The sequence below is a fragment of the Lacerta agilis genome, chromosome 2 (assembly GCF_009819535.1).
Source record: "Lacerta agilis isolate rLacAgi1 chromosome 2, rLacAgi1.pri, whole genome shotgun sequence".
Taxonomy (NCBI): domain Eukaryota; kingdom Metazoa; phylum Chordata; class Lepidosauria; order Squamata; family Lacertidae; genus Lacerta; species Lacerta agilis.
This window is the reverse complement of record NC_046313.1, coordinates 58528615-58544023: the sequence shown is the minus strand read 5'-3', so window position 1 is coordinate 58544023 and position 15409 is coordinate 58528615. Positions and strand designations below refer to the sequence as shown.

The 15409-nt window shown below is 43.5% G+C and overlaps 1 protein-coding gene across 2 annotated transcripts in view; it reads left to right on the top strand.

Moving 5' to 3' along the window:
• The window catches only part of MGAT4B (alpha-1,3-mannosyl-glycoprotein 4-beta-N-acetylglucosaminyltransferase B), a 73856-nt gene that overhangs the window by 39865 nt on the left and 18582 nt on the right, over positions 1–15409 (top strand). For both annotated transcript variants that reach the window (XM_033140264.1, XM_033140265.1), the window contains exons 2-7: positions 4924–5103; positions 6456–6596; positions 8109–8242; positions 11374–11420; positions 14198–14311; positions 15317–15392. In XM_033140264.1, the coding sequence (XP_032996155.1) occupies positions 4924–5103; positions 6456–6596; positions 8109–8242; positions 11374–11420; positions 14198–14311; positions 15317–15392 (692 nt within the window). The remainder of the gene's footprint in view (positions 1–4923; positions 5104–6455; positions 6597–8108; positions 8243–11373; positions 11421–14197; positions 14312–15316; positions 15393–15409) is intronic.

Genomic DNA, 15409 nt, shown 5'->3' with positions numbered 1-15409 from the left:
TATAAGTGGCATACATAGCAAACAACTGAACCCCAAATGATTCAGTTTTGACCGCTTAATGTGTCTCTATAGTCTGCCTCCTCGGGTGTACAGCATGGGGTGTTGGTAAGAAGAAGAAGAGTTTGGATTTGATATCCCGCTTTTCACTACCCAAAGAAGTCTCAAAGCGGCTAACATTCTCCTTTCCCTTCCTCCCCCACAACAAACACTCTGTGAGGTGAGTGGGGCTGAGAGACTTCAAAGAAGTGTGAATAGCCCAAGGTCACCCAGCAGCTGCATGTGGAGGAGCGGAGACACGAACCCGGTTCACCAGATTACGAGTCTGCCGCTCTTAACCACTACACCACACTGTTACTTCTTTCATCCTCCAACCTGAGATGCCAGAGATTGAATTTGTGACCCTTCCATTGAGCTATGGTCCTTCACTGAAGTACTTACATGCTTTTTAAAGAAGGCTAAGGATTGCTCCACATTTCAAAATCAGATTAGGGGAAACTAAGAGTATTTCATAAGAAGGTCTGCCTCTGACTTTTAGAATGATGGTTTTAGCTACCGTATTTCTTTGTTTCTGTCTGGCTTTTGTAGGTGGGGGGGGGGACATAGTCTGAATCATATTTTTACAGCCTTTGTGCTAGCTTGAGAACTGATTGCGTTTAATGAAAGGGCTGGTGCTGTGCTATTTTATTACCGGTATTTAACAGGTTTTATTTATGTATCTGGTTTTAATTCTATTAATGTTTAATTGTTTTTAATGATTGCTTTCTCTATGTTTTAAGTGATTCTTGATTTTATCTGTTAGCGACCTTGAGTCCCATCAGAGAGAAAGGTGGGGTATGCATACATATAATGATCATCATCATCATCATCATCATCATTCACAATTAGTGGACTACTTATAAATTGCCTGTTCTGCCTTCACAGGCTAAAATTGTTTGGGATTTGGGGAGAGACAGAGACAGGAAATTGGGAGCAAAGTAGCTCTGAGCAGAGCTGTCAACTTTCCTTTTTTGCATTGGGAAATGGCCATAGCTGTCAACTTTCCCCTTTTTTTGCAATGGGAAATGGCGCTGGAATAAGGGAATTTCCCACAAAGAAAGGGAAAGTTGACAGCTATGGCTCTGAGCCTTACAAATCAGAAGCATTAAAACCAGATACAGTTTCACATTTGAAATTTCCAGCTAATGAAAGGGAATCTCTCCGATGTTGCCTCAGCTTCCCAGGTTAATGAGCAGCCCCACTCTCTGATGAAACAGGCAGATCATTAATGACCCTATAATCGTGACATTTCTCTTCGTACTGCACCTGTGGTGGGGGAATTGGCTTCTTTTTAAACCCTTCTATTCATCTTCCAGGTTTTATGTAAAATATTTGGAAGCAAAAGTTAAGTAGCACCTTGCTTTCCTTAACTGCACTGGGCTGCTCCAGAATTATAACATGGGTATGTTTAGACTTGCCACAATTTTTCCTCCTTTGGGATGAGCAAGACCTCCAACCGGCATACTACTGTTTTGAGCACTGATTTGCTCTTCAGACTCTAAATTGGATCAATTCACTGAAAATGATGTGGAATAATAAGAGGCATCTTTCCATCTGCGATATGTGAATTCTTCCTATTTGTGTACATGCTGTGTATAATTATGAAATGGTCAGAGATTTATTCAGAAAATACCTGAAGGCAGCCCTGTTTAGGGAAGTTTTTAAACTGACATTTTAATGTATTTTAATATTTGTTGGAAGCCGCCGAGAGTGGCTTGGGGGACCGAGCCAGATGGGCGGGGTACAAATAATAAAATAATAATAATAATTAATATGAGGAAGCTATGTCAAATGGTTAATCACAAAACATTATTTCTTATAGTTGAAGTATAGGAAACATCCAGTCCTCAGGCTTAATTAGGCCCACTGCGGCATTTTAGCCAAACCACACTCACCTGACTTGATATTGTTGTTGCAATTTATTACCCACTTTTCACCCAGAGGTCAGTGGGCAGGAAAAAAAGTGACTGGGCCAAAAGTGACTTCAGAAACATTGTACACATGGCTTCTGGAGAGCCAGAGGTCAGCTGATTGGCAGGACCTCAAAGTACTGTGCAAGAAGCTGTCAAACTTGGCTTGTGGGGAATAGGGGTGATACGGATCTGGCCCATCAGATGGATCCAACTCCCCCACCACCTAGTATAACTGGTCCTTATTTTAAACTCTGAAAGCAGTAGTAGGTCTGTGGATATCCTCAGTTTTAAACTTATTTGGAACCTCAGTAAACCTGTTTCCCCCCCCCCCTCTACATCAGGGTGGAGAGCCTGTACCCTTCTCCCACCCTTGGCCATTGGCCATACTTCCTGGGGCTGATGGGGGTTGGAGGCCAACCATGTAAGGAGGGCCACAGGTCCCTCACTCTTGCTCTGTGCTGAGCACATCCTCTGGGATGGGACAGGAGAGCCATCAATAACATAAGCATTCAAGGAATCATTTCTTGTTGTACTCTGTTGAATCCTACTAGCATGTCTAGGTGTAGGTTCCTGCCCCCTACTTTGTGTTCTGGGTCTCTGCATCATATTGTGTGTTTGGCCTTTATTTTGGTAGTCGGCTTGAAAGTACCGGTACTCTGGTTCTCTGAACAGGTTGAATCCATTTTCATTCTTACAACTAGTGTGGAGTTCAGTTTCACATCTTGCTCCTGGAAAGACCTGTTCCCTTAAGCCTTGCCCTTGGCACTTCTGAACAGTTGTTATCTGTTGCAGCTTGTAGAGTCCAAAGGAGGAAAGGGCTTGGCTTTACAGAGAGATTGTTGGATCATGTAAAGGCTGCACTTTAGACAGCGCAAGAATGGTGATTTAAGAGATTTTCTGCAGAATATAAAATACCATTCAATGGTTCTGTATCTGTACTGTTGCACTCAGGTAACGAATACCTTGGAAATATGACTCTGTTGGTGAGTTTGTGAGTCGGCAATGGGCAAGCCAAGCTTACATCTGCCATGAAAAATCACAACCTTTGCTACAGCTTTATTTCTGCCCAAGTGCCTTCTTGTGCTTCATCAGTGTAAATTTCTGTGGAGGAACAATATCTCTGATTTCTATGCCAGCAGGATCTGAGCAGGGTCATCTTGCAGTCTTCACTCATCGCTGATTTTAAGACGGGGAGGGAGGGACTGAGCCAGAAGCCTTTGGTAGATAAAAGTCAGGGCTGGGGGAGCAGCTGCTTGTCCATCACTGCCTTCTGGGTATGTCCTGCTGAAAATAATATGAATTTGACTTTGCCTGCAGTGTACTTCTAGCTAATCAGAAGCATGGTTTACATATAGGACACTCAGGGAATTGCCTAACAGCCTGCTAATTAAATACTCGCTCCATCCATTGATTTTGTTTTCCCAAGAGCTGCCTTGTGCCATCTGTCTAAGGGGGCAGTCTGAGGTCCTGTATCCTTCCCTTAATTATTCATGCAGGTCTGTTCGGAAGCAGCTGGCAGTTCGGATGCAGCTGGAGAGAGGTGCCTTGCAGATCTGACTTTTGAGCCTCTCCTGACCTGGCCATGAGGTGATGGTGGCAAGAATCCTGGTTCTGTAGTCTACATGCATTTTTTTTCATTACAGAGCCTTTGGCCTGGAATTTTAATTTAGCCCTTTTATTACTTTTCCATTCTCTTTAAATTGGTCGCTGCTGGAATTCCAGTTTGTACACAATGCATCAGGAGTGTGGGAAACAATCCGGAGAGGTTTTTTTTAATGTTTTGTGTGTGTGGAGAGAGGCTATTTTTGTGTCTTTCTGGTGGCTGGTCTCGGGAACACTGGTTGCTATAGTAATATTAATAATAACATCACTTAGCATTGTGAAATACCCATTTGAATGTTTGAGATGAGGTTAAACATAAGATTAGTTTATCATTCCTGGTTTCAAATATAGCCCTGAGGTGCGCGCGTGCACCCCCCACCCCACCCCCACCCCCTTTGGTTTTGCAAAGTGACGTTTCCTGTAATTGCTGGGTCTGAAAGGGCAAGCCAGAACAGTATTTCCATGACACAATAGGTTCTCCCTGTTTCCTTAAATGGCATCTTTTAAAATGGCGTTCACTTCCTCAGGATAGGTAAAACATGAACTTAACACCTGGGAGATTAGGAATATCAAATTAGTTACCATTGGTTATTTTCTGAAATGTTTTTTGAAGTCTTATTCAAAATGTCAGGATGTGCTTGGCAGGGCACAGATCCACTAATGTGACCTTACTCCAAATTCAGTGGATCAGCCCACACATGAAGACTCATAAGCAAACAAAACTCAGAGGATGGGGAGGGGAATATAGATCTCTGTGGTAATTATGGTAAAAAAAATATGACATGCTCATCCTGTTGTGTTTTCATTTGCAAATCCTCAGTGGACATGCCAGTAGGCTAACCCTGCCTCCCATCTTACAGTGTGTGTGTGTATGAGCCAATTTCTGACATACTACTTCTTCAAACAAATTACTCCCTTAGCTATTCTACATATATGATCACAGTGAAGCAAAAGAAACTTGTCACTGCTTCCCTCTGTTTTCCTTAGCAGGTATTCTAACAAAATGGGCAATTCTATGTATTGCATAGCAAGCTTCCAGCTCAAGGTGACTTTCGAAGGAATCCAGTTTATATATAAACCATTTAACAGTGACTTTGCTCTCGGCTACTTCTAAATTTATCTGTACTCCTGCCGAAAGGCATTAACCATGAACGCAGGTGTGAATGTTTAGAGGTGTGCAGGACCCAAATGAGCATATTGAACTGAGTAATATACTTCTAGTTGAATCAAAAGTGTCCCCCACCCTTCCAAACCAGTAAGAGGAGGAGGGTGCTCCCTCTTCCCTGCCTCCCGCTCTCCGCATGGTACCAATTTGTCTGCACTACAGAAATCCTTCCTTTTAATAATAATCAGCATTTTCTCTTTTGTGCAGGTGATGTTGTGGATATCTATCAGCGAGAGTTCCTAGCGTTAAGAGACCGCTTGCATGCTGCAGAACAGGAGAGCCTCAAGCGATCGAAGGAGCTGAACCTAGTCCTGGATGAGATAAAGCGAGCCATCTCTGAGAAGCAGGCCCTGAGGGATATAAACCGGACGTGGAGCAGCTTATCTGGTAAATCTGGCTTTAACAAGGATGAGCTCATGATACACTGAAGCTGCAGAGAAGAAGCTTCTCCACAGAAGTGTGCGCATTCACACAGATCATCAGATAGACAGGCATGCCTTTCCACAGGGAGCAGGTCATTTGGATGTTTTGTTGAGCATATAAAGACTGAAAGTATTATTGGTAGGGCGGGTGTGAGTGGCATTAAGACATTTCCCTTCACCTATATCACACCCTCACTATGTACCGGTATGTGATGTGAATATGATGTAAAAAAGGTTGAAAATCCAGTGAAAACATATAGTAATCTTCAACCTGCCAGCTACTGTCACATGGTATGTGAAATCTCTGTGGAAGTTATACTTCTATGTGCTTAAACCGAGTTACTTGTCTCCTCCTGCTTATGATACTGGTCCCTTATGAATTCCCGCAAATATCATTCCTTACACCCACTTGCGCAGTTGTGCTTTCAAATGGCCTGACTGCCTGCTTCTTTCTTTTGCAATTATCCTAGCTTCCCATAGGCCAAGGATGGGGAACCTGAGACTCTCCAAGTATGTTGAATTACAGTTCCCACCTTCCCTGACCATTGGCTATGGTAGCTGGAGCTGAAGCCTGACAACATCTGGAGAGCCAAAGGTTCATCGTTCCTGCTTTGGGCAGCCTTGTAAATGTTGCTTCCTTCTGCAGTGAAAGCCCATTCTTGCCTTCATAGGCTACACTGGTAGCAGAGGCAGCCCGCAGAAGATGGCCTTCAGTGCTCCCTAGTGGTGATTGAATAAGCACTTCAGAGGGGCTGAATGTGGAATTTCCCCCCTTTTCATTATTTATAAAAATTCATGAATGTAATCAAGTGGGATGTATAATATAAATACCATTTTTAAAATAAAAGTTTCAATACAGTTTCTTTTAAACAACACTTTACTACCCTGAGCAAAGTAATTTTTTAATGACTTGTTGGAACTTCTGGTCGCTAGTGTGTTCAGTCTCCACAAATAGCACAGATTTAGTACATAGTAATGGGGCAAAATTAGGTCCTAGAGATTTGGTAAAAGCACAATAATACCAGGTGCAAATTTAGGCCTTTTTGCCAAAGGTTTGGTTTAAGTTTTATTCTTCTCTGAAATGACTTGGGTGTGTGCTTATCTGTCTTGAGCCTTAAATAATTCCTTTTAAACTTAATGGGATTATTGGGTACAAGTGAAAAAGATTGGACTGATTAACCCAAGTTAAGTGATCATCTCAGCTGGCCAGATGGTGCTATGAAGTGGGCATGCCCCTCAAGCTTAACAGTCTCCCTCCTTCCTCATTATAGCATTGGGGGAAATGTCAGAACGTTCCTCTTTTCTTTTCCCAAACAGATGAAACAAAACTGAAACTCTGGAATATCACTAACAAGAATGTGCTGCATCTCCCCACCATCTTCCATCATTTGCCTCATTTGCTGTCCAAGGAGAACAGCCTGCAGCCGGCTGTGCATGTTGGACAGGGACGCACCGGAGGTAAGTGGATGCCATGGGCTTCTTGTTGCTCTTTAGGCCACTTCCCTTCCAACTCTTCCCCCATGCCTACCCTTTCCCAGACCTAACTGGGAATTATCAAATGACAAGCTAAGGATGAATAAGTTGGGTCTTGTTACAGCTGCTGCCATACCTAGGCCGCTTCCTGTGGTGGCCATTTTTGAGAAGCCGGACAGTTGTGTGGCCAGCTTCTGATATGGTTGAGATGGTGCTTCCATGGAAAATAGCTTCCCTTTAGCCGCCAAGGGCATGTATGGACATGAACTTCCCGTCCTTCTCATTCTGTTTGTGTGCACAAGCCAGCAGAGGCTGAAGAAAGCTCCTGGAAATGGTCTCTGGCAGGCAGTTTGCTTTGCTAGAGTCTCTCCTTTCAGTTATGTGAACTGCTCCTTCTGTGCTTATCTCATTATACACCACTTTGTGGCACAAATGGGCAAGATGACCTTCACAGGCTGAGCACGAGTGCTGTGTACCTTCCATTCAGAAACTGTCTTAGGGGTATATTGCCTATGCTATATTATTTTAAGAGACAATGCTTTACTGCATAAAGGAGGGGTCCCCACACTGCACCTTCAGGTACCCCTCCTGGGGCCTGAAAGCCCCCTCAATTTTCAAAATGTTTTTAGTTTTATTTTAGGATGAGGTTGTTTCATCAGGACTTACCTTTCTTTTGGAAGGAGGGTGTTGCCTGCCTTTATGTTGTTGTTGTTGTTGTTTCGACATTTAGGTATGTGCATCACCAGGTTTTCTTCTGTGAAATGGGTATTTTATGGTACCCACAACAGTTTTTTAGATTTGCAGATGTGCCTACTGGCCTAAAAAGATTGTGGGGGCCCTGGTATAGAGTGTCTTTTGAGGATCTGGCTAAGCCTTTGTTAGAACAAACCCAATCCTTCAGAAGGTAAAATACTTAAGTTACATCTCTACTCTTGATTCGCTCAAGTCTTTTTCTAGCAGTGTTGGGCAGATTCTGCTTCCTCAGTCAAAAGCAATATGGTATAAGGGGACTCTCTGCCAGCTTACAATCCCAGCCATGGTGGCCACTGCTACACATCCATCTACACTGTGTTTGAGGGTATTAGCTCATTCTCCAGCAGAAGCAGCTACTGGGTGGTGCAGAACTGCTTTGCTAGCTTTCTGGAATGTGGGTCTCTGTTGCTTACCGGGAGTGGAAGGGACAAGGTGGCCAGGAGGTTGGTTTGGTGCAAACGTAGTGGCAGGATTACCATATTTCGCCCAGTGGTGCATTTGCACTATGCCCATCTTCCTGCTGTCTTGCCCCCCCCCCCCGTGAACAATGATGATCAGCCTGCCATAAAGCTCTTGATGTCCTGTTTGACAAGCTACCTTCATTATCCAGAATATATGAAGAACTTTGCTGAAAACAAGTAGAAAAGGAAATTGTGCTCCTTTGAGATGTGAAGTATGACATGAGAAAGCGTCATACTTTTAGCAAGCTAACTTTAACTATATCTTTGTTCTGCTCATTTACAGTATCGATAGTGATGGGGATCCCTAGTGTCAAGCGGGAAGTGCATTCCTATCTTACAGATACCCTAAACTCTCTGATCTCAGAGCTCAACCAGCAGGAAAAGGAAGACTCTGTCATTGTTGTCATGATTGCGGAGGTAAAATTATCATCTCACCTCCGAATCCAGCTTTGATAACTCCGTATCCCTTTATTGTCCATCTGACAGGGACTTGATGCTGATCCAGGAGCCTGCATGTAGTCATGAAACAGCAGGATGTCTCTCTCCACATGGCTGTGGGCCAACTTCTCCTTTGGCACAGGGAGATAAGTCTAACCTCAGGCTGCTGTCCGACAAGGATCATCGGGCACATCCCGCCAATGGGGCCCAGCGGGCTGTTTCCAGTGTGAAACAATGCTTGGATGCACTCAGCTGTAGAGGGTCAATATGTTAGCAGAAGGCTGCATGGCTGTTGCCAAGAAGGCACTTGTGTATGTCTCTTTAATTTAAATTGCACCCGGCTTGTTGACCTTTGCTCCAGCAGAATGCTAGGCAGCTGTTCTAAAAAAGGGACCTGGTACAAAATTGCCTTAAGGGTGTTCTTTCAGGATCCTGTGCATTTGCTGCCACCCCCTGCTAGAGATCCCAAAAAGAACCTTAACTAAAAAAAAAAATGCCTATGCATTTTGCTGTACTAAATGCCTCTCATCATAACCAGCTTCTGGATTCGAGAGTTAGGATGACCTTTGCACATTAATCCACTGTGGCCACTTTTTGTTTGTGTGTGTATATTTTTTTTCATGTAGCAGTCCCATTGGGATTATTTGTCTCAAGCTTGAAACAAATTAGTTTTTCTTTCTTTCCAGAAATCCTTTCTGCAAAAATAGCCCTCAGTAGCAAATTATTTCTAAGAGAACAGCAGCTCTTAACGACCCCTTTACTGATTCCTTTTTTCAGCATTTATTGATGGTATTTTTGTATGTGAAATTCCTTCCCACTTTGCAATTAAGCAGAAGAAAATGGCTGCATTTGAGGAGCAAATGGCTTCTTATCCTAAAGCGGGAGATACTTAGCTTAGCAGAAAGGAGAACGCAGGGCTGCTTCACATCAGGCCCAGTACAGAATACCTGTATACTCCAGCAAATGGTGAGGCTCTGGAGCCCAGGAGGAGGGACTGCTGATGTTGTTGCCACCATACCTTATATGGCTCAGCTATATTGCAACAGGAACAGTGCAGGGGCAAATACACTGAATGGAGTGCCAGAACAGTGCAGCATGCTTTAATTCACTGACTGCTGCGGACATGGGCAGGCAGTCTACCCACAAGCTACAAAGTTGTCCACGGCGAGGGAAGGGCAGCTACCAGTAGGGGAACATTGAGACCATCTTGCCCAAATTTCCCCCTGTGGCGATCACACAGGGTCCCCGGTCGTTTGATGGACTATTGATCCCTGTGCCACCACGCGCTTCGCTGCCACCAACCAGGATCCCCTCCCTGGTAATAACTTTCACAGTCAGGGTGCAATTTTAAACAAAATAATAAGTGTTTATTTAAAAACTTCAACAACTTAAGATATTGGTTACAACCCTGCCTACGCTCACCACTATACCTCACCACCAACCCTCACAATCAACAACCACCCACCAACCAACTCCCTCGATCAACTGCTTTTCAACAACTCCCTTAACTCCCCGCTCTCTAACTCTAACTGACTCCTTCAGCTGCCCCTAGCTCCTCCCCCTCTGTTTATTGGTTAGCCTAGGGCCAGCCACTTAACCCCTTACTTACTCCAATATGTATACCCTAGAAAGGCAAACGCCACACCCCCAAGACTGGAAGTTGGGCCTGCTTCACATATTTTTTTTCTCTTTACACTTAAGTTGATCTGTAGTGTATCAAGGGCTGTCTGAGTCTCTCTTGCATTTCATGCATGCACTGGAAAGCCTCTGTGTGCCTTTGTTTCTTGTTTTGGATAAGATACTCACGCTGTCCTTTTCTTACTGCCTGGATACATGTTTTTTTTTAAACAAATTATTCAAAGAAAAAAATGGCATGTCAAGTAATTTTAAGGAGCTTGATTGGCATGCTTTGCCTGCAGACAACACATTTTAATGTCTCCATCTTAGCTTTCAGCCAATGTTTGTGCATATTGTGAGAATTTTAAGGAGACAGTGAACTTGAAATAGCTAATGGGTTGTATTTCAGGTTGCCCAGAGTGGAACTCCACTAACTGCTCCCTTGGGCATAAGAGGGGGGTGCATTTTTTGCTGATTTCCCCATGCCTCTGCAGCCCCCTTTTTCTCCCCCAGTTCTGCTCTGAGAAACCTCTGGAAAAGCATGGAAAGTGGCACTAGGGGCTGCCAGGGGGGGGTTTAAATTGGTGAACATCACCTCTTCTCCCCCCCCCCCATTTCTGCAGGAGGCTCTGCTAAAACCAAGTCACTTCCACAAATGAAAGAAGAATATCATTATATATGTATTTTGAATGTGTGAGGAAATTTGAAGATCTGTTGCTCACCAAGACACTACAGTCACATCCACACCCTACACTCACAGAGCTAACATTCCCAGCATTCTTGACAATCTAGAATTTTTTTTGGGGGGGAACCTATGGCTGCTAAAGTGGTGTCTGGGTGCTTTAAGGCACAACTGCAATGGAACAGGCAGAGTTCCTCTAAACTGGGTGTCTGATGAGGAAGTGCCTTACAGACCAAGGCAAGGTGCCATTTTCTGAAGGCACATGTGTGCATCTCATTTTCTGGTGCCAAGTTCTGAGGCAGTTATTGCAGAAGATGCGTGTTGCGTCCATTTACAAAGAACATAAAGCACGTTGTCTTCATTTTGCTGTCTGTATTCCTAGATCAGAAACCACTCCTTGTTTGGGAAACTGAAAGCATCCTTGGATTCTTCCCACCTCCGCTCCAAATGCACTTTTATTGTTCTCTTAACATTGTTTCCAAGATGGTTCTGATCTTGGGCATAAAATCCTGACCTTTCATTCATTCATTATGTTGTTTTGTTGCCAGATCTCACTTTTCAAATTGCCTTATCTTGCTATTAGGAGTCCGTTGAGAATGTAAACGCATACTGCATCTTCTGAAGTAGGAAATTTAAAAATAAAGTGTATCTGGCAGCCCTTGGCAAGACTAGCAGCACTTGGCAACAGGACAAGCATGTTGGCATAAGCAGGGCTAGTAAGCATGATATCTGAGGTGCAGAATATGCATATTGACAACTTCTTAAATCTGCCTGTGCTTATTGACTTATACTCTTCAATTTTCCTTTGCAGACAGATCCACAGTATACAACAGGAGTGGCAGAAAATATCAAAAGCCTGTAAGCAGCATTCTTTCACCCTTTATTACTATTGCATTCATCTCAGGAAAAATACCAATTTTTACCTTTAATTTAAAAATGAGAACAAAGGTTGTTGTTTTTCCCATGTTATGTTTTCTTCCTGAGTAAGGTTTTTCTTTTTCTTTTTTTACTAAGCCTATGCATTGAGTTTGCATGCTGCTTAACCTTTAATTTCCCCTCCCCTGTTAAAACCAGTTGTGAGTCTGCATCAGCCATGCCATCCATTTATTTCCCCTTTGTTTCTTAGATTATCAGGAGAGTCGTTATTTTGGAACAGCAGCATGTGCTATGCTGCCTTTGGCCGGTATTTACGTTGCTTGTGGGCTCCATGTCAGTTAACTGCTGCCTTAAGAGTTACAGTGGTCCTGGGCAGACAGTTCTTGTTATCTTCATTCTACAGCCTGTTCACAGCAGGAGAAGCGGCTGCTTGCCAGCAACACAGACCTCAAACCAAAATAAGGTTTAGTTCCAACATCAATATCCCTGCCATGATGTCCTTTGCTGCATTAGGGTTATATTCTGTCTCCCTGCTGCTCCTACCAGGTCTGCATCTGATTTCTCCAGAGCTCTATGTCAACCTAATAGTTAATTTCCATCTCGAAGCATTCTGTGGGTTTTCCTTTTGCAGTGTCAGGGTTTTCTCATCAATAAGTTGCTCAGGGCATTTTCTGGGGGTTTTAAGGATTTGGATGGGAGGCTCTGGTGGGTTGTTTTTTTTTAATGATTAGCAAACTTGTAGAAGACACTGGGCAGGAATTAGTAGCATCGGTGCTCAGAGGACAGAAGATTGAGAAGATAATGGTAATGGAAGAGTCCCTGACTTCATTACCGCATCTGCATTCTGCATGTTGCCTGTTAATAACAGCAGCTAAGATCAAGACCAGGAAAAAAGGATGTGACCTACTAGCTAAAGTTTTGCTCCCTGGGCTGCACAGGTGATGACAGAAGGCTCTTGTAATAGCTAAGGTGGGAGTCATTGTGTTTCCAGTGCTGATGAAGAGTCTGCGGCTTATGTGGAGCCTGGCAAACTCCTTTCGGCTCTGGACAAGGCCACAAAATTAACATGTCGTGTGTAATGGGCCCTGATGAAATGGATGGACATTGTCTTGGAAAGCGTTCTCTATCAAATGCCTCAAATGTTTCCCTTTTATCAGTTTAGCAATTTTATTTCCAAACACACATGCACGCACACGTGTGCACGCACACAAATGGCTTGCTTTATCTCCCTTAAACTGAACAGGCAGAACCATGTAGGGAGGGGAAACACAGTGGTGGCAAATGCCATCTTTAGTTTAGATGGCTTAGAGGAAAAAGCAATTGCTCCTGTATCAAGAGAACAGCATTCCCAATTAGATGCCACAGTTAAAATAATGCAGAAAGAAGATTAATTGAAAGGAATACAAGGTTGTCAACAGGAAATAGCCACACAGACACCCCACACCCCATAATGAAGCAGTGCATAGCCAGAAAGGCTACTTTTTTATTCCTCAAACCCACTGCTGGTTCCTGTCGCCTTGCAATCACTTGATTAAGGAAAGGCTTACCACAGGGCACATGCTGAAACTGATTATCTACAGGCAAACACTGTCAAAACATGTATTATTTAAGGGCTGCCAAAAGCACAGATGCTTTTTGGAATTTGAATGTGTGCTGGTATGTTGATGTAACCCTATGAAAAGACGTTTAAACAAAGTGAAAAGCAAACGAGTCATTAATTGACCCTTGGAATAATAATAATAATAATAATAATAATAATAATAATGCAGTAGCTCTGCCATGACAGGAAAAACATCCAAGTAGTTGACTTTTCTAAGGAACAGGAAGACAAAATGCAATGATGTAATCTTTGTAACAGAATATTATATGTTGCTTTGGCCTGCCTGGGGAAAGATAAAATGACTAACAAATTTAATAATTAAATATTGACTTAATGAAGATTCAGATCTGCATATAACACAGATAACATCAGAAATAAAATGAATTGGGAACCTGTCTAGTCTAAACTGCCTTGGACTCCTTTGGGAGAAAGGGAAGGACACATATTTAACGAAATTATTTATTTTATTTGCACCCTGCCCTTCCTCCTGAAGGAGCCCAGCCAGCAGACACAGTAATAAGAACACATTAAAAATCAAAACTAAATGCAGTTTTAAAACATTCTAAAAACAGTTACAAACACTCTCAACCAGGTCCTACTCCAACACTCTGCATCATACTGACACACATGGCTAGTGGTCAGGGATGAGGGCAGTTGGGAGTCCCAACAGCATCAGGAGGGCTACAGGCCCCACATCCATGAACTAGGGGGAGAAGCTGGTACCCAGTTGTCTTTTGTAACGATCAGGACATTTAGCATGTAACATGTAAAAATTCACAGTAAACAAACAAGCAGACAGACAAACCCCCATACTGAGCAGCATTCAAAAGTAATGTTCATGTAAGAATGGGGCACGAGTGTGGTAGGAAAACCTAACTTCACCTTCCACAAGCTGCTGTGAGGTATTTGAGAAATCCAAGGCAGGGGTGAGCTTTTCAAAATGGCAACAATTCCCCCTGCTGCTGTTTCTTCTGTTTTAAAATAGGACCTGAAAGCACAGTAGCTCCTGTGGAGGTTTTCTTCCCCAGAGCTTTTAATGTCGTTCTGCCCTGTGGTGTGCCATGATTTTCAAGCTATTAATCGCTAGTGTTGGGTTGCATTCTCCTCTTTGCAGAAAGTGACAGCTTCTTCCTTACCCGTTCCCCCCCCCCCACCTCAGGTTCCCCAATGAAATACATTCTGGCCTTCTAGAAGTTATTTCCCCTTCTCCACACTTCTACCCAGACTTCTCTCGTCTCCGGGAATCCTTTGGCGACCCCAAAGAAAGGGTCAGGTAAGAAAGAAGCTGCTGACTGGATACCTACTGGCACTCTGTGTTTGTCCACGCCTCTCCCCCCCCCCCCAAAAAAAATCATGGTTTTGTAAGAAAAGAAAACAGGCATTTAAAGGGAGCAAGTAGAGGCTGTTGAATGGCCTGTACTTCTTTTAAAAAATGTATTTGCCTGAGCAAACTGCTCAAATTTTGTACAACGCTGTTTCTCTTTTCTTGTGACTCCAATGGAATGTGTGCCTTAGAGCTAGTGCCATTACTCACACAATTGCTAATCATGTGGCAGCTCTTTTAATTTAACATAAGCAGCAGCCGCAGCAAAGAGTGGGTGGGGGGACAACCCTTTGCTCCCACTGCAGTTCTGATCCAGATGTTGTGCCCTCCCATGGCAGTTTGCATCAGGAAGGAAACTCCCACTGGCACCCACAGGGGGAAAAAAAATCTTAATGCAAATAGTAGCCAGAAGGGGGGGGGGGGTGGATAGAAAGCTGCCTTATGTCGAGTCAAGACTGTTGTTGGTTCAGATTGCTTGCACTAAGTGGCAGCAGCTCTCTGGGAATTCAGACCAAGGACACTCCCAGCCCTGCCTGGCTCCAGGGATTGAACCTGGAACTTTTTGCATGTAAAGCAGGTGCTCTGTCACTGAGCTATGGCCCTTCCCCACGAAAGTAGAGACTGTGGCAAGGACAAACTCATGCTGCAGTTACAATCTGGACTGAACCGCCTCCCTGACTGTTGTGTTACTTAGATTTTTAAAACTACATGTTGCTAATCCCATGAATAACAACAGATGTTGTTTGGTCCTAAAATCACCTAGAGTCCAAGCTAGGATGATAGCTATGCACTCAGAACAGATCTGGAACTCATTATGGTCTCAGAATGAGAGTGTACCGGATTCTGAATTCCCTGCTGAACTTGTGTTTTTCTCCATTGAAAGCACCTGCTGCCTGCCAGCAATGGAACAACTTTCTGCCTTGTGTGCCATTATAGTATTTCTCTACTTTATAGGTGGAGGACTAAACAGAACCTAGATTATTGCTTTCTAATGATGTATGCACAGTCCAAGGGCATCTATTATGTCCAGGTAAGTTAAACATTGGC